This window comes from Amblyomma mixtum, chromosome 2 (genome assembly GCF_055824585.1).
Source record: "Amblyomma mixtum isolate Tamu chromosome 2, ASM5582458v1, whole genome shotgun sequence".
NCBI lineage: Eukaryota > Metazoa > Arthropoda > Arachnida > Ixodida > Ixodidae > Amblyomma > Amblyomma mixtum.
The window spans coordinates 195,228,732-195,249,346 of NC_143013.1; the positions used below are offsets into that span (position 1 = coordinate 195,228,732).

The 20,615-nt window shown below is 45.0% G+C and overlaps 1 protein-coding gene across 1 annotated transcript; it reads right to left on the reverse strand.

The window, feature by feature from the left end:
• Positions 1-1,456: 1,456 nt before the first annotated feature.
• LOC149362038 (uncharacterized) lies at positions 1,457-17,613 on the reverse strand. The gene is made up of 5 exons (XM_089569642.1): positions 17,527-17,613; positions 10,091-10,269; positions 8,800-8,870; positions 7,317-7,403; positions 1,457-1,635 (listed from the first exon to the last, which is right to left on the reverse strand). The coding sequence occupies exons 1-5, from the start codon at positions 17,596-17,598 to the stop codon at positions 1,514-1,516; spliced, it is 531 nt and encodes a 176-aa protein (XP_089425768.1). The 5' UTR covers positions 17,599-17,613; the 3' UTR covers positions 1,457-1,513.
• Positions 17,614-20,615: the final 3,002 nt, after the last annotated feature.

Below are 20,615 nucleotides of genomic sequence, written 5' to 3' on the forward strand. Positions count from 1 at the left end.
TTTAAAACCTTGGTTGTCATGATGTCGTTGGGCAGCCGCTCTGGGTTGAGAGGAGAGCACAAAATGACACAAAATGAATCCTGTGTGCCTTCAGGAAGCGTTTTTACTTCTTTTCCTTCAAAATGCGCCAACCAGCCCTTATTATCCTTCTGCCGGCAAGTAACCAGCATCACCTGGTGATGAGAGTGAACCGTGGTAAACTAGCAGACGAAATTTGGCAGTGACTGGGGAGTCCCGGTCTGCAGAGGCGCACAAGTCAGGAAAAAATGCATGAAAATGCACAACTGAGGTATTTAACGCACCCCTAGCGTCCAAACAGTTGCAACAGCTCTTTTCTTTTGCTGTCTGAATTCAGCTCGAATACAACAAACAATTCTGGTTACAAATTTTCTTACATCCGTGTGCAACTCCGGTACAACTTCTCGATCAGAGTTCTGTCTGTCGACACGGTACCCGTGTCCGTCCTGTACTGTTGCCTCCATGGTTATACTGCATCTTCTAGAAGCCTGATCTTATTGGCCACCGCGGTGGCTCAGTCGTTACGGCGCTTGGCTGCGTACCCGAAAGACGCGGGTTCCATTCCGGCCACGGCGGCCGCATTTCGATGTAGGCGAAGTGCTTGAGGCCGGAGTTGTCCGATGTCAGTGCACGTTAAAGAACCCCAGGTGGTCGAAATTACCAGGAGTCCTCCACTGAGGCGTCCCTCAAAGCCTGAGTCGCTCTGCCACGTTAAACCCCCATAAACCGCAAACATTCCCTTCACCTCGGGGTCCTCGGCGCTGAGCGGCTCTTTCGCCGTCGGCGGTCCTGAAGGCGGAAACGAGCGCCTGTCAAGTTCTTCTATAGCCATGGCCATTAAGCACAATTCTTTCACTTCGCCAACAGGCTGGCCCCGTTGATGGTTAGCGTTGGAAAACCACGTGTACCTTTCAAAAGCGGCGCTTTACCGCAGCCAGCGTCTTTCCTCCGGTGCTACCCGTGCGTCTAGCGCCAATTCGAACAGAGTGGCGCAACACATAGCTCGCACACACACATACGCATACGCACAGCCTTCCGCCTGCTCGTTCTCACGGACGTCGCAGCCCCGCATACGATACATAGCTGGACATTTTCTCCTTTGAGCGAGTGTAACTAAGACTCACGAGGCAGCAAGCTGTGGGCCGCATTTCAAGAATACTCGCGTGTTTTTTATAAAAACAAGATATTTAAAACTGAATTCAGCGTATTTGTATTGTTAAACGGAAATCCGACCTCGATGCATAATGTCGGAAAAAAACGTAGCAAGGACAGCTAGAGCAGTGGGAACTATCTACAACCAATAATCACAGTCGTACTCAGACAAGTAAAAGGAAACTGCACTGCTGTATGTGTCCATTCAGGGTCACCTCCAAGTAGAAAGATGTAAGCAGGGCGAATGAAACAAGCCATGACTTTTAGAAGTTTTATTATCGGCACGAATGAGAAAAAATTAATTTTAGCTGTCAGCAGAACAGCAGAATCATTAAAAGCACAGTTAAGAGCATTGGTCTTTGTCATAGAGGGCATACCTCTCCGGGCCGCACAGCTTATCGAACTCAGCCACACATTCTTCAGGCACAGAATCCTTGTACTCTCTTTTCACCCATAGGAGGCAATCTACAGGAAAAAGAAAGGGACAATTTGATGAACATCTGCCTAACTAATTGTCGGCGCGACGAAAAAAAGAATTAAATAAACAATTGATGAGAGCAGGTCCTGGTGCTAAATTTGTCATTCTTACTTCCTAGAGAGAACTGAGGAGAGGATCTGTCGTCAAGAAACTAGCGTTCGCAAATAACGCCCGACTCATTTAGTTATTAATGAAGTTGCTACAAAAATTCTGGAAGTGCGGGCAGCCGTTTTTGGCTAATTTAGGAGAGACTTGGCGGGGGGGGGGGGGGGGGCGCTTCACTGACCCCAACTTCTGTGAAGGGAATTTCATGAGGAGTGGAAGGCGTGCCAGCTATCGCCTTTCATGTCGCTTCCACAGTGCGACAGGAAGTCGCGAAATGTTCTTAATAGGACATCAGGACCGGCACTTACAGTTCGAGCGCCAGATATTAAGACCCAAGCAGTTCACAACACTCCAAGCGTGAGCGGTATCTTCGCTCCACTTTACGGGCTCCCAGCTGCATCATTTCCAGTGCACAATCGCACTGCACCGAATTGATTCAGGAAGTGATTACCCCACGATGTTTGGCTTGAGGATATATGTAAAAAGGTTGCCTAAATGACCGTTTAAAACAGCTTACGGCCTACAAACACTCCAGAATAAATTCATCCGGTTAGTTAAACGATTAAATCATTAAAATATACAACTTGCAAAGATGACGTTTAAAAGACTCCGCCTGAATTTTCATACCTACTAGGCCACTTCTCTTAGCATTTGTGCTTTTCTACGCGTTTTCATCCTGATTCCACCACTTGTATGTGTTTAGTTTTGATGGGTATTTTGTTTGAAGCAACAAATGCGCTTCATTTATTTGTTACTTTTCCTTGACTCATTGTCAACGCATTTGTAGGTTTTGTTATTCCTGCCTGTAAGTGAAACTGCTTGTCTAGCTCTTCCTAACGTCATTTCAACGCACTTCTGCTTATGTCCATACTAATTATTTCATGAGAAATAAATTGCTAATGTGTTTTAGTTATTTCTTCTCCTGTTTTATATCAATTCAGAGACATATCATTTCTTTGCTTCCTTGATGCTATCGAGTGTATAAGGTGGCCTGCGGCTTTATCAAGCTGTCGATTGTGTCAGCTTTTACTGCTGGCCTTTCGCTTCATGTATTTATATGGCGCCAATAAATAAAGCATGACTGTTATAGCTGCAGCGTGCCATCTGCGCTCAAGATAAACGGTGAATATTCGCCTAGTGTAGAATGAAGGCCAGATATCAACGGCGCTATGGGGTTGAGTTTGTTGAACATTCGTGTTTCTGCTCGTTGCTTCGTGGCTACCACAAGGACAAAAGAGAAAGTGAAAACGCATTTAAAGATTAGCTAATTTCTAGCTGTGTATTACACCCATTGCTGCATAATGACGCACACTCATCAAACGTATCAGAAGCAAGCAAAAGAGGAAGAAGGGAAATGATGCGAAAAGAAGAAAATAAAAAAAAAACGGTCAGCGGCGCAAGCCGGCCGTACTGTGCGGGTCCAATGATTTCTACCTCGCTTTCCGTGATCATAATTGACTCACTGACGCTCGATTCTAGGCTTTAATAAGGACGTCTCTAGTATTCCCTTACAAAAGGTAAACCAGGCGTTTCAGGGAAACCTTTAAGTAATTCTGAAAAATAGGTTTTCTGAGGTAAAAATATGACTTTTCGGGCATATTATTAGAAGTGAGTCACTTTAGGTTCTGAGCTGGTTGACTAATTTATAATAATTAACTTTATAATTGCTAGAGGTAGGCTCCTAGTTACATTTAAAGATTTGTAGCCGGTCATTAGTAATAGTAGTAAGTTTCTGAAACTAAAAAAAACGTGATTACCCTTAACGCTGAGGCTTGTAAAAATTTGACTTTTCTGACTAGTACCGCACACTGGAAAGGTGGCTTTGCTGTATGCTTTTCGAAAGCGCATGTATTTTGGCCCGATGTAGCGAAATTTTGTCGAGCCAGAGCGCCGAAGATGATCGCATTTTCAATAAATCTATATGCCTATTACTAACTACGGGCTACAAATCTCAAATTGCAACCGGTTGCCCTGCTGTGATAGCTAAAAAGTTGATTTTTAGATACAAGTAAACTAGCTTATTACTCAAGATAATTCATCGGCTTTTTGGTGCCCGCTAACAATGGTAATGCTATGCCGCAACAGCCATATTTTTCCCTAAAAAAGCCTATTTTTTAAAATTACTAACAATCTTCCCTGTAGCACCTGGTACGCATGCTTGAGAGCATGCGTGCCAGGTGCTACAGGCAAGACTGTTAGTAATGCAGGGTCGCAGTCATTCTTGCGCCAACATGCAACTCAATTTTAGGGTGCGTGACTTCTTGGCATCTCTAAAGGTGTTCCTTCAACCTCGGATTAATGCTCCTACCCGTCTCCCGAATGTAAAACTTTCCCCAAGACATCGACGTCTTTCGTGTAATTTCTTTTTTACACCGCACAAAGTGTTTTATGTGTTCAATCCCACACAGGCGATATCGCTTCGGCCAGATGATGAAGATGCACAGGCGTACTTGTCGCCAACGAGCGCATATGGTAGCTGATTCAATGACTAATCCTGCTGCTGTAGTCGGAGGATAGCGTATGACGCCTCCAAAAATGTCATGTCTGACAAAGATCATGAACCACTTTCTTCTCAGTAGCCTGTGAATGAGCGCAGGCGCTCAGGCACAGCGCATCTTCATCGCATCTTCTCGCGCTCTCTCTATGGTCCTGGATGCAAGCCCGGAGAAGGTCTCGAGCACGCTGCCGACGGCGTGGGTTCGCGAACGTGCATAGAAGTTTACTCTCGCATATTTCCCACGCCGTCACTAAAGCCTCGTTATCATCAGCCTCGCTATGCCCGATTCAGGCTAAATGCGTCTCTTAGATCTCTTTAATTAGCCGGACCCTGTCCCAGCTGCGGCCACCTCATCCACGCAAACTTACTTTACGTAAAGCGCAACAGTTCACGTAAGCCGTTAGAGTTCGAGATGTGGCGGGCACCTATATATCACTGCAAGCGCAGTCGCTTTGTGGTCAAGAAGAACTCTAGTTTGGGCTAGTTGGTTCATGATTCAACAGGAAAATGGCGCAAAAGACGTGGACAAAAGAGACAAACACGACAGGACCAGCGCCAACTTACAACTGAATTTTATTTCGCACCAAACCCGCCTTTATGTAGGCCAACACGCCCTAACATCCGTGTAATCACGCACAGGCTTTGTGGATCCGTTTTGACTGGGAAGCTGTAGTGACGTTTACCTTCAACGTCTTCAGGTCCCCGGTTAAAAGACCAAATTCCGCCCGTAGTGCTACGGCTTGATTTAAGAATGCAGCACGAGCTACGTACGTACACAGAGATTTATCGTCTTTTATGGACGAAAAGTTCGTTCTTTTGGGGAGGAACTGCGTAGCAACAACCAATATTCCCTCTCTTAAATAAAAAGTAAGACTGGAACCGTTAGTCTCTCAAATTATATTCAAATTCAAATTCTTTCTTTATTTATGCCTCGAAAACGTACACACAGCGGAGGCGCAGGAAAAGCTGTCAAATAAAGCTTGACACGAATCGCGAGTCTGACGCGAGTCATCCCTTATGCGCAACTGTTCGTCTGAAGTTCGGCCCATTTGGATGCAAGCATTCATGCGAAAAGAGCAACAGCTGAATAAACAGACAAATTTCGTACCCACGGTGGGAATCGAATCACTGACTAGTTTTTACATGCACCATTTACAAAGCTTTCAACAAGCGGCACAAACGACATCTAAAACAAGGCAGAAGAGCACAGCACTAGACGGGAGGTACGGCTGAGAACGCCTACAAAAAGGAATGCCACTGCAAAATCTGTCTGTTCACACAGTTCTCTCAGGTGAACAATCATTTGAAAGCAATATTTCAACGACACGACTGATTCACAGGGCCGTTGCATCTTTCTAGTTTTCCATAAGATGTGTAGTCCATTCGAGAAAAACACATGAAGATGTTCACCAACATATCGCACTCCGGCAAGATATCCTAAGGTTTGGGAAGACAAATAGATTCGCTTTATCGAGGGCCGTTACAAGACGTCCCAGAAATTAATTGCGTCCTTGCAATTTATGACGCAATGTTCAATTGTTTCAGGAGAATCACAGATGCGGCAGTTCGCAGGCGACAGAGTGCACGTTACAGAACTCCAGGTGGTCGGCATTTCCGGAGCCCTTCACTACGGCGTCCCTCATAGCCTGAGTCCCTTCGGGACGTTAGACCCTAATAAACCAAACTAAACCAAACAAAAATTCAGGGGGGCACTTTGCTGATCTAAAGTGCGGTGAGGCGAAAGCCTTAAGCGCAGTGTTGCTGCTTGTGTCACTGATGTGTGGTTAAGATGTTAAGCTTCGCCTCTGAGTGTGGGACGTGAGAGCGCCTTGCAACGCTGCCAGGGAGTCCACAGAACGCCATCGCCCGCTCGACTCTACGCCTTGCTCGACGGTAAATTGTTTTTTGAGGAAAGCAAATGTGTCTCGCATATCTCGGTGGACACCTGAACCTCGCAGTAAGGGAAGGGAGGAAGATGGGAGTGAACGAAGACGCCGTATTAGCTAGACGCGCCTTTGTTCATTTCAAACCATCAGGCTGGCATGGCGGAGTGGTTAGCGTGCTCGTCTCGCGCTCTTGAGACCCTGGTTCGATTCCCCAACTCGACCAATTTCCTACTCGGTTTTATTTATTTATCTGGTCTGACTAGAAAGGTTAATTAAGCGAATTAGTCTTTACCATTGTTCTAATGCCATCCATCATGTCCTGTCACTGAACTTTGAAGTGATGGAACTCTCCATGAAACGCCTAGAAACGTCTAATCATTAGTGATGGTTAATGATAGTTAAGCATGAATAGCACATTTCGTGATACTAGGTAATGTATGGTTAGTGATAGTTAACGTGACCTTAACTAGTACATTGATTAATTAGCGTTAGTTAAGGGGCAGGCGCAGTACACAGTCCCATATGCCACTTCTTAACTACTACTAACTACCAATTAATCAATAAGTGCAATAATATAATCATGAAATCACTTTATATCATTTTCTGATGTCTTTCGATTGCACCCGATTAAGTATCGATTGGCTATTGATTTTCATATGCTCATATAAGGCATGCATCCGATTTGCGGACACATTTGCTAGCATGTCTTGGTCACGACAGTACGAGACATTAAAGGCTTTCGCCTTAAAAATGCCCTTCCTCTGGTGCTAAGTCCTCACGGGCAATTTTTCCATAAGTCGTTTGTTAAAAAAAGTTTTATTGCGTGGTAAAAGTAGCATTTTTCGCACCCGCGTATTCATGTCCCGGCGATCCAAAGTACATTTAGCGGTAAAGCGGAGAAAATCCGAGCTCAAATTTCAAGTAATTTATCTCAGCACCAATCGCATTGAGTCCCCTGTATTCGCTTAATAAAGTTTTGCTCTCGGTCCCTGTCAATCTCATTGATCGCCCGAAAAAATTTTCGGGTAGCTTCACGGAAGACAACGGCAATAACTGTGGACATGCCGCAGAAGCTAAGTCAAAAGTTCTATCAACGAACTTGGGTCGCCAACTACTTAGCACTATAACATATGCACGTGCAGCACGAGTTTGACAGCTTATAATTATTAATGTGACTTACAGTCGCTGCCTAGAAGAGGGAATCGACCAATAAAGCAGTTCTTTCCGTTGAAGTAGTACGCCTGGGCCGCAAAAGAAATGGGGCCCTCTGAAAGGCACAAAGAAACACGTAGTGCTCAGTTTACGAGTTATTCCACACGTCCTGCGAAACGTACGCTCTGTACACTGTTAAGAATAGATGCGTAAGCTTTGCACGTTTGTCCGCTACCAAGTTTATGGTGAGAGCTTTTCGAAGTGCGTTCGACTAAAGTTCTATGGTCCGTTGTTAGTAGCAGCTGCGCCCCAGTTCCGGTGCACTGGCAACGACGAAATGAGCGCACGCACATTGCGCTGCAGTCGTCGGCTTCGGATGAGTCTTGCGCTCACCCCCGAACACGCAATCATCCCCTGTACGCCACCCACGCTTCGTGCAACCTTCGTGTTTACCAACGTGACAGACGGTCATAAGAGGCCATTAAATGCCTGAAAACGTCTGGCGGACGCTGCATGAAGGCGGAAGGCCAGGGCCCGTTATATGCGGTTGGAAGCGCGCGCTCGGGTCGTTGCCCACAAACGCGCTGTCGAACAAAATCCGCAAATATGTGCCCACCCGTCTATCACTGAGGTTCCCGCATTGAGGTTCGGCTTACGTTCTTGAAGGAATAACAATGAAACACTTGCATTTGTGTTACACACAGGTGGGTACGTATTAACGCATTGCATTGCAATTCGGCAACCTCTGCGATAGTCCACTACGATTGACGCTAGAATTTTAGAGCGCAGTTCTTAATCACCCGTTCGTGAATTCAAACGTGTCGCCGCCGTCCCTGTAGAATAGCCGAAGAATGAATAAATAACAATAAACGTTGCCGCGGCTGTGCTTCAAACCCGCAGCACCGCTAACACATCAGCTTCGCTCGTCACTGCACGAGAGCACTATTCTATCCCAGCAGCCGATCACGCCTCGTGTGAAAATGTAACACACTCTCGCGCTGCACATTGCACATCGTTGTCTTCTTAGCGTACGGGTGCGCAAACTATATTACACGTGGGACGACACAGGACGGCGATAGCACTTGTCCTGTGTCGTCCCTCGTGTAATGCAGTTCGCACACTCCTGTGCTAAGATGTACGACAAACTAGCACCTTTTAAAGCTTTGCTAACATCGTTTCTTCATCATCTATTACTATTATCCAACTAATATCATCGTGAGACGTACCGACGATCCAGCAAGGCAAACTGAGCCTACAGAACTTCACTCAAATTTCTCATTGGAATCTTAATTGTCCTGAGAATTTTTTCCCTTTTTGGTAAGCGCTTTATACAGCATATCAGACAAAAATAAAATAAGACCGAAAATATTTTCGGCTCGTAGCTTGTACACGCAACAAGGCTCGTGTAACAGAGAGAGTCACAAGCACTCCGGACCGGCTGAGAATCAGAATGAGCCTAGCGGAGGAGTACAAAACAAATAGGGTTTGAGGCGGAACGCATAAATGCTTACCTTCGCAAGGGCTGAAACCGAACGTAAAGGACTCCGTCGCAGTCATGTTAACGCAGTAATCTACGTCAGCCCTATGGAGCAAAAGAAGCAGGACAAAATAATGACAAGATATCGGATAGGGTTTCTGCCCACACGTCAACACACACAAAGTGGGAAGAACCATATTAAGGCAGTGCTTAGAAAAGCAGGTAGCTGTGTTCAACATATTTGTCTCTGTTGTGACCGTTCCTGCGGGGCAGTATGAGACGTCATGCGCCGGTCGAGCCGTTCTCCATACAACGGAGGGAACGCCAGTTGGCGTCGCCGCATTCATCACTTCAGGTGCCACCTCCAACGTGCGTCAATGTGAACTGCCTATCAGAGCAGGCGATGGAATTTTACATCACGTGCTGTGCCTGAGGTAGCTGGCCTGCCAACTTAAGGACTCCTGCGGACTGATGAGATTTGGCCGCCCATATAAAAGGCGCGGGGCGGACCCGTGTGGTGTGTGATGTGTGGGCCCTGTACATGTCCTTCTCTACTGTTCAGACTTGCCTCGGCGCTCTCTGATATCTGTAATAATATACACAAAAAAGTTTGCTTCTTCCTTCAACAATCTTCCAGGAGCGTTCCTTCCTCCTCAGAGCGCTGGCCTCGCCCTTAGCGCTCCTCGAGTAAAATCATCTCCCCCATAAGGGGTCTTGATATAACAGACACCTAAGCAGTGAAGTTATTTGGCGAGCACATGCCTTCAGGTCTGCCCAATCCAATGTGTCATTCGCACTCTCTTACATTAACTATCGAAGTCATGTTGCTTGTATGCCTTAGACGATCCGATTGTATATCGGCCACGTTCTGGTGTGCACCTGATCTCAAATTTATCCTCGGGTGACAATAAGAGCTATGATGTGGCGACGATTGTTCCTTGGCATCGAAACTGGAATACAACTGAAGCCTACTGTCTTCCTCTTTTCCCCCCCGTCAACCGCTGAGTACAAAACTTCAACCCCTCCAACCCCTTACAAAACATGCAAATTTTGTCGAAGAAGCAGCCGCCAACTAGTTCCGATTTTCTTCCTGTATAGTCCCCATCACCGCGAAAGTTAGCTATTCTTTATGCCTAAAGTCCTTGCGCCTAAGTATAGCGCGCCAACGTGAAGTTGTCACCGGCGCGAAATAGGTGTGTGACTGTTATTACACTTCGCATGTGACACGATGGAAAGCATAAGAGAATATATTTTTTTACGCAACGAAAGCTGCAGTGCTAATCCCTTCGGCTGTATATAAAGCACGTGAGATGTTGTTTACGAACCCAGGTTCTCCATTATGGCCTTGGTAGTGATAACGGTAGACAGCGAAGTGATTCTCAGGCTCGTATACTGGCACCCAAGCGGTCAGGCATTTGAGTCTGGGATCATGGGTCGAGGTGAAGTAGGCTACGACGGAATTCTGCACTTTTACCGCTTCCACCAAAAGCTTAGTGTTCTCTTCCTGTAAAAGGGAAATTTAGAGAACACACAGGTTATTTATGCGAAAGCATTTTATGGCTTGTCGCAAAGAAACCCGACGTCGGCGTTGACCAGCAGCAGTGGTCCCCAAATTCCGAGATGACGTCACAGTGGTATCAAAGACTTGTGAAGGTGCGGGGAATTGAACGCATGAATTTTAGACTGCCAGGCGAGCACGCAACTCATAGGCCACAAAACCGCGATGTTTCTTGACGAAAAAAGGTGAACGTAGAATATGTGCGTTGTCTTAGGACGTTATGCGAGTAAGTAGGTGTGTCACTAGGAAAGAAGAGAAAAAAAATTGAAAATAAATAATAAAATGAAAATAAAATCTAAAAAGTACCAATGCGTTCGCATTGAAAGCACGTAAGTAGCCTTAAGAGCCCTCGGTATTTTTTTTCTGTTTTCGCTTCTTTCCTCATGTCTCGCATTTCTCGCAAAAGTTTGGAAAAATCATGGTGCTATTGACTGTTAGCTTCTTACTTACGTGCTATTGGAACCGAATTTCCACGGTAGGCGTGTCCTCGGGAAGGAAAAAAGTTCTTGTAGCGCTTCCGCGCCAATTCGCCTGACATTAATAAAGACGGATGCAGAATCCTCCTGCCTTGATACATTCCGGCAGTTCAGGCAATGAGCTCATTTTACTGATCCAAGCTAAATCAATATTTTTGCACATGCAGATTCTGTAAGACTTCTTTGCCGATATTGTTACATCGTAACGTACCCCTAAATATTAATCAAACCCTTGTCTACTCACGGGTATGCGGTGCAGTCAGAGTAGACCGACGCAGCTTTGTACAGCCGCGCATGCCACCTTTCTTCACTATGCTGTGCAACCGGCTCATAGAAAATTTTAGCTATGCCTGCTCTTTTTCAGAGAAAGCGATGCTTTTAACAAAGCGAAGGCGTACTGGCATGCAAATATACCGGACCGGTCGGGCGCCTACTGCACATACGCAGTAGCCTGGCAAGAAGGCACACCCGGCGCTAGTCTAGTAAGCGTCCGGTACATAGATGAGAGCGCAGCGAGATCTGCAATGGAAAGAAAATTAGCAGGAGACTTCAGCTCCGTCTTAAGTGTATGAAACGAGATCGTTCATCGTTATTTCCTACTTTCTTAATTACTGTTTCTTTTAATTGCAGGCACTAACTAGCGTACATCGGTAGGCATACTAGACCACGTGATACACAACAAAACACACTACTTCGCTCTTTTAGTGAGTCGAACAAACGTGCTACCATGGCCTCGGGGTAAGGTTTGTCACTCGCAACCGAAGGCCCATGGCTCGACTTCCGAACTAATTACCCCAATTTTGTTTTGAAATTTACTTTACTTGTTCAGTTCATAGAGCACCGGGAGCGAAATTACGAGGTCGTGAATTCTGATCCCATCGGCGGCATATGATTTTTCTTTTTCTTTCTAATCAATTGCCTCTAAGCGATAAATAAATTAGGGTTTTAATCTTACATTGATCAACACCACAAATCAAAAATGTTTATTGCGTTCTTGCCCATTTCTTGTACATTTATTCTTTTGCCCGTATGCTCATGGATCCCGGCGCGTATTTCCACACCATGTGTATTAAATGACATAAGGTACAGTCAGGCCGGAATGAAACGCGAACACACATATGTCATACATTTCTGCTTTGCATCGAGATATTCCTTTACAACCTATTTTCGATTAAGCATTTCAGTAGGCCCTTTACCCAGACACATGTATCAGGCTAGTTGTACAATTCAGCTGAAAGTAGGCAGGTAAACTATTTTGTTTTGATGACATGCTCTGTTCGCGTTTCATTCCGGCCTGACTGTAAGTTCTGGCAAGCCAACTAGAGGTTTAGCCTGCCTGTTCGTAGTGTAGTGGACTTATTGGCGACAATAAAAATGTTTATGATTGCAGCAGTTAGAGTAGTATAATTAGCTGTATCATAATTAGTAGTAGTAGGAACAGTAGTAGTGAACCCCAGGTGGTCGGAACTTCCGAGGACCTTCACTACGGTCTCTCTCATAGCCCGATTCACTTTGGGACGTTAAACCTCAATAAACCGAACCAAACCAATAGTAGTTGCGTTAGGATTAGATGTAACAGTAGCAGGAGTAGTAAAACGTGACACTAGTAATAGCAGCAGTAGTTTAATTAGGAGCAATGGTACTAGTAGTTGCACTGCTAGTATTAGCAATAGTAACTAAGGTACTAGGAGTAGCAACAGCAGCATTTCTTGCACGTGATAATGCCGTACTATTCTTTAAGAAAGAGCAGAGTGGTGTGATTGCTGATCGATCAGTGCTATTCGGTAGGACGATCCAGTTAATCAAAATGGAAGTTTCATCGAATTGAGAGATGAAGGAATGTTTATATATGTTATATATGAATGTATGACGGGAGAGACTTAGGTGCGGGCTTCCGCTCTCTCAAGATCTCCATAAGGGCTGGTCCCCAATTTGTTCTCATAAAAATATCGCGCACAAAAGTTTCTCTTAGTAGAAAATTTCCGGCCACAAGAACTGGTTTACGATAATTATCACACAAGCACCTCAAGGCGCAGTTCTAAAAGCCAGGCGGATTTCCGTTCACGCAAGCGCAGTTGCGTTACGGCAACCGGAAACAAGTAAAAGCAGCCGAACATCATCATCATCATCAGCCTGAATGCGCCCATTGCAGGGCAAAGGCCTCTCCCATGCCTCTCCAATTAACCCTGTCCTTTGCCGGTTGCGGCCACCGTATCCCCGCAAACTTCTTAATCTCATCCGCCCACCTAACTTTCTGCCGTCCTCTGCTACGCTTGCCTTCTCTTGGAATCCATTCCGTTACCCTTGAGAACCAGCCGTTACCTTGCCTTCGCATTATATCCTTGCCTTCGCATTATATGCCCTGCCGCCGCGGTGGCTCAGCGGTTATGGTGCTCGGCTGCTGACCCAAAAGACGCGGGTTCGATCCCGGCCGCGGCGGCTAGAATTTCTTTGGAGGAGAAATTCTAGAGCCCCGTGTACTGTGCGATGTCAGTGCACGTTAAAGAACCCCAGGTGGTCGAAATTTCCGGAGCCCTTCACTACGGCGTCTCTCATAGCCTTAGTCGCTTTGGGACGTTAAACCCCATAAACCAAACCATTATATGCCCTGCCCAAGCCAAGCAGCCGAACAGTGTATGCAAACTGTCTGGATCTGTTTTGCGAGTTTTTTTTTTTCAACTTCTCTTTCAATATTTTTCTGGGGCAACTCGGTTGTTTTCTTTCTTCCAGAACTAACCGCATTAAAGCGCCCGTCGAAAATATCGACTGCCGGTCCGCAACTTCCCTTGTTTGTCTTTTACGTAACAATCATTCACTCATAGGGACGATGTTGGAGACAATCTATGCCGGCTCAACTGAGCAGATGTCAGTGATGTCAGACACTTCCCCTACACCTGTGTGGCAGATACCGTGAATTATGGGCTTGTTTTACTCCCTCTCTGTCGTATTCGTAGCATGATAATGCGGTGGATGATAGTCCGAGCAGCTGCACACACTCGCGAAGGGTGGGTGTCGAGCTCGCCATTTCCTGCGGCTGTAATTAGGAGCAGCTGTGACACGATTAGGCATGCTCGAACCTGTATTTTATTCATGCAGTCGCCTGTCACAAACCTTTTTTACCCTTCTTTTTTAAGCCAACGCAGAGTACAAGGTAGGTGAAATACAGCTCAGGCCAATTCCTGTTTTCTTTCAGAGGAGATTAACCCTCTCTCTCTCTCTATTTCTCTCTCTCTCTCTCTCTCTCTCGCTATATAGAGAGGGGCACGAATGACAAAAGCGATCTATTTGACTTGCGAACGAGACGTGGGATTGAGTTTACTTGCCGGGTGTACTGCACTTTTTTCTTTGCGAAGTGATCTTTAGAGAAAAGCTGAACGATGACAAGTAGAGTTCATTTGTGAAATAAAACTCAGCTTTTCCCGACCATCTCTTGCTGGGTCGTCGTGCGCAAAACATCGCAACTAGTGATGGGCTTCACAATTAAGAGGATCAAAGTGGAAGGCAAGCATATATTTCCAGAGGTTTTTTGTATATTTCTCTACTGTTACTGAAGAACGCGGTTGTTGAACACACCGCGTGCATCACTTTTTTAAAAAGCATCCCTAATCTACTTAGGTTAACCGTAAGGCCCTCAGCACCACAGTCTGCACCCCAATAGCGCCAAATCCTAGCACTACCATCCTAGCACTATCGTCATCCTAGCACTACCAGAATTCTTCCCAGCTCCTAAACCTATTTCTTTTGTTTGCTGTAATGAAGAGAATTACAGATTTTGCTCTTAAAGGAGCCGCGGCAGGTTTGTGCGAAAGAATGAGAGAGAAGCTTTTTCATTAAACACAGAGAAGCTAGTTTGTTCTGGAGCAGCGGTGAAGCGCTAATCTACGTTGTCGAGTGATTTAGGGAGAAAAGGGGACACGGAGAAGACAGCAGAAAATAATAGGGTAAAAGAATTTGAAAGAATAAAAATATCCAAACATTGAATAGGCGTGAACACCATTAAATAATCAAGAGGGGATGCAGAAAAGTTTCAAAGATAATGGAGTATTGCAATGCCCTGTACACGAACACACTAAGTTGATTGAAAGGCATGCTTCACTGCTGTAATTCAGTAAACAGTGTACAAGCTTGTTCTTTTATTTCTAAAGCTTGAATGCCACAAAGCACGGTACATTAAAAACAATCAAAATCGACCTACTGAACACCTCCTGCTGGCAGCGATCGTTTTATTAAATTGCCCTGGTGACGTCATATGGATACAAGCCCGACGACGTCGTCTCTAAAAAGGGAATAGCTCTCGTCGCTTCGCGTTCACGATCGAAGTAACATGCGTCGCACACGCATGATTAGCCAATGAAAGCACCTAACTAAGAAAATTCAAAGACGAAAACGTAGGTTTTCGCCGGTGAAGTTCAAAATTTGGTTGCAGATACTCGGTATAGTGATAAACGTGGAAATTTGTTCGGCTTCGACCTTCGCACGATCTGTAATTGTTGAAGCAGCGATCGTAATCGCGCCAACTTCGGGCCCCAGAGACGTGTGAGGAAAGATCTGGGATTTACGGACTTGGAATTTAAAGAGCGAAAGGAATGACATGCGCTAAAAGAGGTGACTAGCGAGTGACATCCTGGATGTGAGAAAAATAACACAAAAGCTCCAGTCTCGCACTATATCTCTCCAAATTTCTTTCTGTCGATCGTTCGGAATTTGGAAATCGCGTTTTAATTGATAATATGTTTCACTGGATGTGAAATACGTACGTCGCTGACTCACTGGCCAGTTGGGAAGCTGCCTGCATTATTGTGTGAGGAATATTTGAGCAACAGAACGGTGTGCGGCAAGAATTGTATGCGCTATGATAGCAGGAGCAGCAGCCGGCACTCTGAGTTTCAACAATCCCGGAGCCTTGACCTGCTATTAAACTGCTCACCAAGATCCTAAACATACATGACAGAACCAAGAGAGCCTGCAGGAAGCTTCAGTGTACCATTAACAGCGAATGTCGGAATCATCGTATGCCTGCTAGCGCTAATTTCTCACATTACCAGTTGCGTAATCATCATTTATATTTAACTTCATGAGGGCGCTACTCAGCGGTTACAAACTACAGGTACAGACTGGGAGCTTTGCTTTATTCAATTAAATTCAATTAATTCACCAGACATTTTTACATGGTTTCCTGGGTAAAAGCTGCTCACGCAGCTTGACGAGGTCCAGGCAACCTTTACAAGAGAAAGCGTACAGCATGCGACAACTAATTTGGAACCATCAGTAACTATAAGGAATATTATCACCATAAATGGTAAAAAGGCACAGCATGAAACATTCAGTTTTTTATTTGAATTTAAACAACGCAGTACCTAAATTTGTTGTCTACCAGGATGTGTTACGAATGGGACGAACATGACATCTTAAAAGTAGGTTTCATTAGCATGCCTTTGGCCCGCCAACTTGTGGCTGGCATTAGGGTAAACATAAGGCTGCTAATCAGCCAGTGTTTCTGAACGAGACCAGAAATCGCAGAAATCACAACCAAAATTTCGGCGTACTAGTTGCATGATATGAAATTATTCAATGCATATTCCTGTTTGAGGGCCACTGCAGCCATACGCAACGAACGCAGCGAAAACACTAAAAACACTAAGTTCCATATCTCCTCTCCTTTAAATTATGCCAGCTTGTTGTCAAATAGAGTTGATTTTCCACTCTGTCCTAGTTCCTTGGGTCGAGCTGCTAAACCAGACTCTTGCTTTGGAAGCCAAACAAACCTCTGAACCAAAGTTCTAAATTGAACATTTGGTGTGCTGCAGGCAAGCACGGAGAGAAAACGCAGATAAAGTTGAAAATGCCATGTTATTCTTCTGTTCATTTCGGTTTTATGGTTTTATGGGCGTTTAACGTCCCAAAGTAACTTAGGCTATGAGGGACGCCGTAGTGAAGGTCTCCGGAAAAAACTGGGGTTCTTTCACGTGCACTGACGTCGAACACTACACGGGCCTCTAGAATTCCGCCTCTATCGAAATTCGACCGCCGCGGCGGGATTGAACCCCTTCTTTCGGGTCGGCAGCCGAGCGCCACAACCAGTGAGCCACCGCGGCGGCTCGTTCTCCTCATTTCGTTTTTTTTAATTTTCTGTTGACATCATATGTGAAATTTTATGCTACCATATGGTGCGTTCAAATGGTGCAGTAGAGCGTAAGCAGCAAATGCTCATACCACTCTGTCTTGTCTACTCTCTCTTTGCGTGCTTGTTTTCTGCACTGAATTGTAGATTTAGAACATGTCTTTCCACGGCAAGCGCCTGTTCCCAAACACGCCCCTCCTTCCTCTTCATTCCTTCGGAATTCTTCATGCCCATCGACAGAAAAAAAAAAATTAGGTCGACAGAGAATGTTCGCTACATTCGAACCAGTGCAAAAGCCCGCATTTGTGCTGCGTAGAAGAAGATGAGGGGTCAGTGCAGCGGGACGGAGCGCTCGCGCTTCTCGGTCATACAGTCGGCCAGAAACAATCTTAATAGGCTCTGAATCTACGGATTAGTGCGTTCGCGCTACAAAATAGACAAATACTGACGCACAGTTAGCGCAGATAGCCCGCCAACAAGAATCAGCGCACTTGTTCCGCTCGTTCTATTACACCGGTAGCGAATGCGATCATGCCAACAGAAAATAAAGAACGAGCGCCTAAGAGTCACTAAATTTTACGCTCTACTTTATATCTATACACTGACCGATATTTCGTCGCCCAGAGCAGCTGAAGTGCTGAAGGCAAGCAGGAAAGCTGAGAAAAGCTCGAGCGCCATGACGAAAACCGGGAGGCTGCGAGAGCACTTTACAGTAGACTGGCCGTCATATCCTTTATAGACCGTTTTCGGCGCGAGGAGGAAAATAGCCTCGAACCAGCGCGAACGCGGCGCCGCTTCTCCTCCTCCTCTCCTCCTGGCATGCGCGAGCGGCGAGATACGCGTTGAGTGCCGTGCGTGTCCTGCTGTTTTTTGCGCGAGAAAACAGCTTTTACGTGTTTTGATGCTGACTGTGAACATGAATTGTGAGCCGAGGTCATCAGGATACCACTGCGCTGTTGTTGGCTGCACCAACAACTACCGCAAGCGGAAAGAAATAGCCGCAGAGCCATGTGCGCAGCATCAACAGCCGCGGAGTCAGTGCGGCTGCAACTTGTTCCAACTGCATCGCTTTCCGTCGGATGAAGACGAGCAACGTCTTTGGCTGGCTAGCGTCAACAGAAAGGATTTTATGCCATGGGCCGCCTCTCGTGTCTGCTCGGAACACTTTGTTGGCGGACAACGGACAGCCATGAACTCCGTGCCTATGCTTAAGCTGGGCTACGAACGGAAGGTAAGCATTACGTGCGTATGTGGCCGTGTGTGAAAGCGTGGTTTCTTCAAACACGGGAATTTTTAATCAGGTGACTGTTGTACTGGAGAATAATTGTGCGCGACAACTTTCGCTCAGGTCAAGACCGCCAGGAGACGTATCGCAAGAAGGGACTACGTGCCGACCAAAAAAGGAAGGTGAGGTTCGTTTCGCGCATGTCATGGTATCTTGTTCGTGCAAATGCAAAAAAAAAAGCCGCTAGTTAAGCGAGTTGTACGTTTTATGTGTTTTCATTGCTTAGCACGAAAAGGTCGAAAATGCGCAAATGTTAACAACGCACAAGCGCTGTGGAAATAAGTAGGGTGCAATAAATAAAGTGCAAACGAGCAGAAAGTTCGCCGTTTTGTCAGTGTTTTATCCCTTGACTGCTTTTGATGCTCTGTAACCCCATCGTTCACGCCCCGGATCAATTACTCATAACATGCACACAGACAGACGGAGTGCGATATCGCAAAAATTCGTTGTGAAGTTTTGCATAAAAATACTGTGGATTTTTCAATATGCAATAAAATCGTGCCACTGTATTTCACAAAGCCAAAAGACTCGAGATCCCTGCCTTATATGGTCGTTTGTACATTTTAAAAAATATTGCTGAGATCCCGAGTTTTGAATGCTGCATGAACTGTGTTCAGCTGCTATGAAAACATCGGTGTCAGTGCCACAATTGATGCAGGCTTTGTCAAAACTGGTAATCTAGACTTTCTCCAATCCTTGTCGCAATGGTTTTTTGTTAATCTCTTTTGAGGCTTTGTCTGCTAGCTTTGCAAAGGTGAAATTTCATAACTTTAATCAAGTATCAGCCCAACTGAACATGATTTATGTAACAGATGTTATCTCTTGCTTGAGTTCATCATGCAGAACAGGTGGTTAATGCTTAATACCTATGCATAAAATATGTTTCAACTCTAATGTAATAACGTGAATTTCAACCTCTGCACATTCTGCTTTTTGTATGAGTCATGACAAGATATCATTGTACCTAATCACCTATTGTTGAGAAACATTCTCTCGAGTGCATAATTGGATTGTTCGATGATATTAATTATTAGCTTAATGTATGCATGGTACTAACTAGATATTAGAAAAGACATTTGTACCTGTAGATTACGCAGCATATCACTGTCCACTGCTGCATGTTCTCGAATTATTATTTAATTCTCTTAACAATGGGATACGTGCTGTGGATCACCTCCATTATTTGAGTGCTAAATGGATGCAATAAGTTGCTTTGTTCCTAATGCATGTGCAACTTGAGCAGTGTACACACATCACGTCCATAAAAAATTGAGCGCATCGTGCAATCAACTTCAGGAAGCAGTTAGTGACGAAAAAGTTGCTTTGTAACTCTGTTCTGTTGCATTCATCTAGGTTTTGCAGCCAGACACGGAGACCAGCCCTGATACTTCTGCACCTAATGCAGTACAAGACGTCGCACCTGCTGCTAATGAAGATTTAAACTGCACTCTAGTCGATCAGATGAATGAAGTCACTTTTAACATACGCTTACGGATTGACGTACTTGCAGAATGGCCTCTACAGTGCTTAGCACAATAATGGGCTGTCGCTTACAGCTTTTCAGACTGTCCACATTGTCCTCTACATGGCAGTGTCGTTCCTAGGTTTTTGTTATCTAAGAGTTGCATTTTTGCATGTGGGGCTTGAAGGACAATATTTATTTGGGGGAATTGCCTCACAGGCTCAAAGAAAAAGCATTGTTTGAGACAATATTACTTAGCAGTCTATATTAGAAGTAACATTAAGTAATACTAACGCACATACTATGAGACATTTAAATGAAACAAAGTTATTTTAAATAAGCAGCTAGAACACATGGTATTTGTTTGGACTCTTAGCTGAATCAGAGGTATCTGTATGTTCAAGAACACTATTTGTCAGTAACAGCCTGTAGCAAAGCAATGAATTAAAAGCAGTAGTAGTATGGTTTTTCTGTGTGCATCCTGCAGTGTAAGCATTGTTTTCCTCTGCTACAAAGTTATGAAAGAATACTTTTACAGCTATCACTGATTGCTTAGGCCTCATTAAGTCATTGCTGTCATCTCTTTTACTCACTTTCATAACCTTTGTAACCACGTAAGCGTTTGAACTAAAGAAAATGTGATTCTGCTGCTGCAAAAGTGTGTGGGGGCCAAGGCTTCGTCAGGTTTCCGAACCTTTAGCCGTGGGCCACCCATAGGGATTATCTGTATTGCTTCCTGCAAATAGTTTCTTACTTACTGTTTGCAGTGTGTTCTAACTCTTGTTATGCCATGGTGTGACACAGGTGCTGTTTAAATTTCCTTTGCAGGATACAGATGTTGGAAGTCCCAGCATGCTTGTCGTGCTGAAGTCGGACCTTAATGCTGTAAGCTGCTAAACTTCAGTACACTCTGCATGCTCAGTGAATCAGTTTTAAAGTTTATTTATT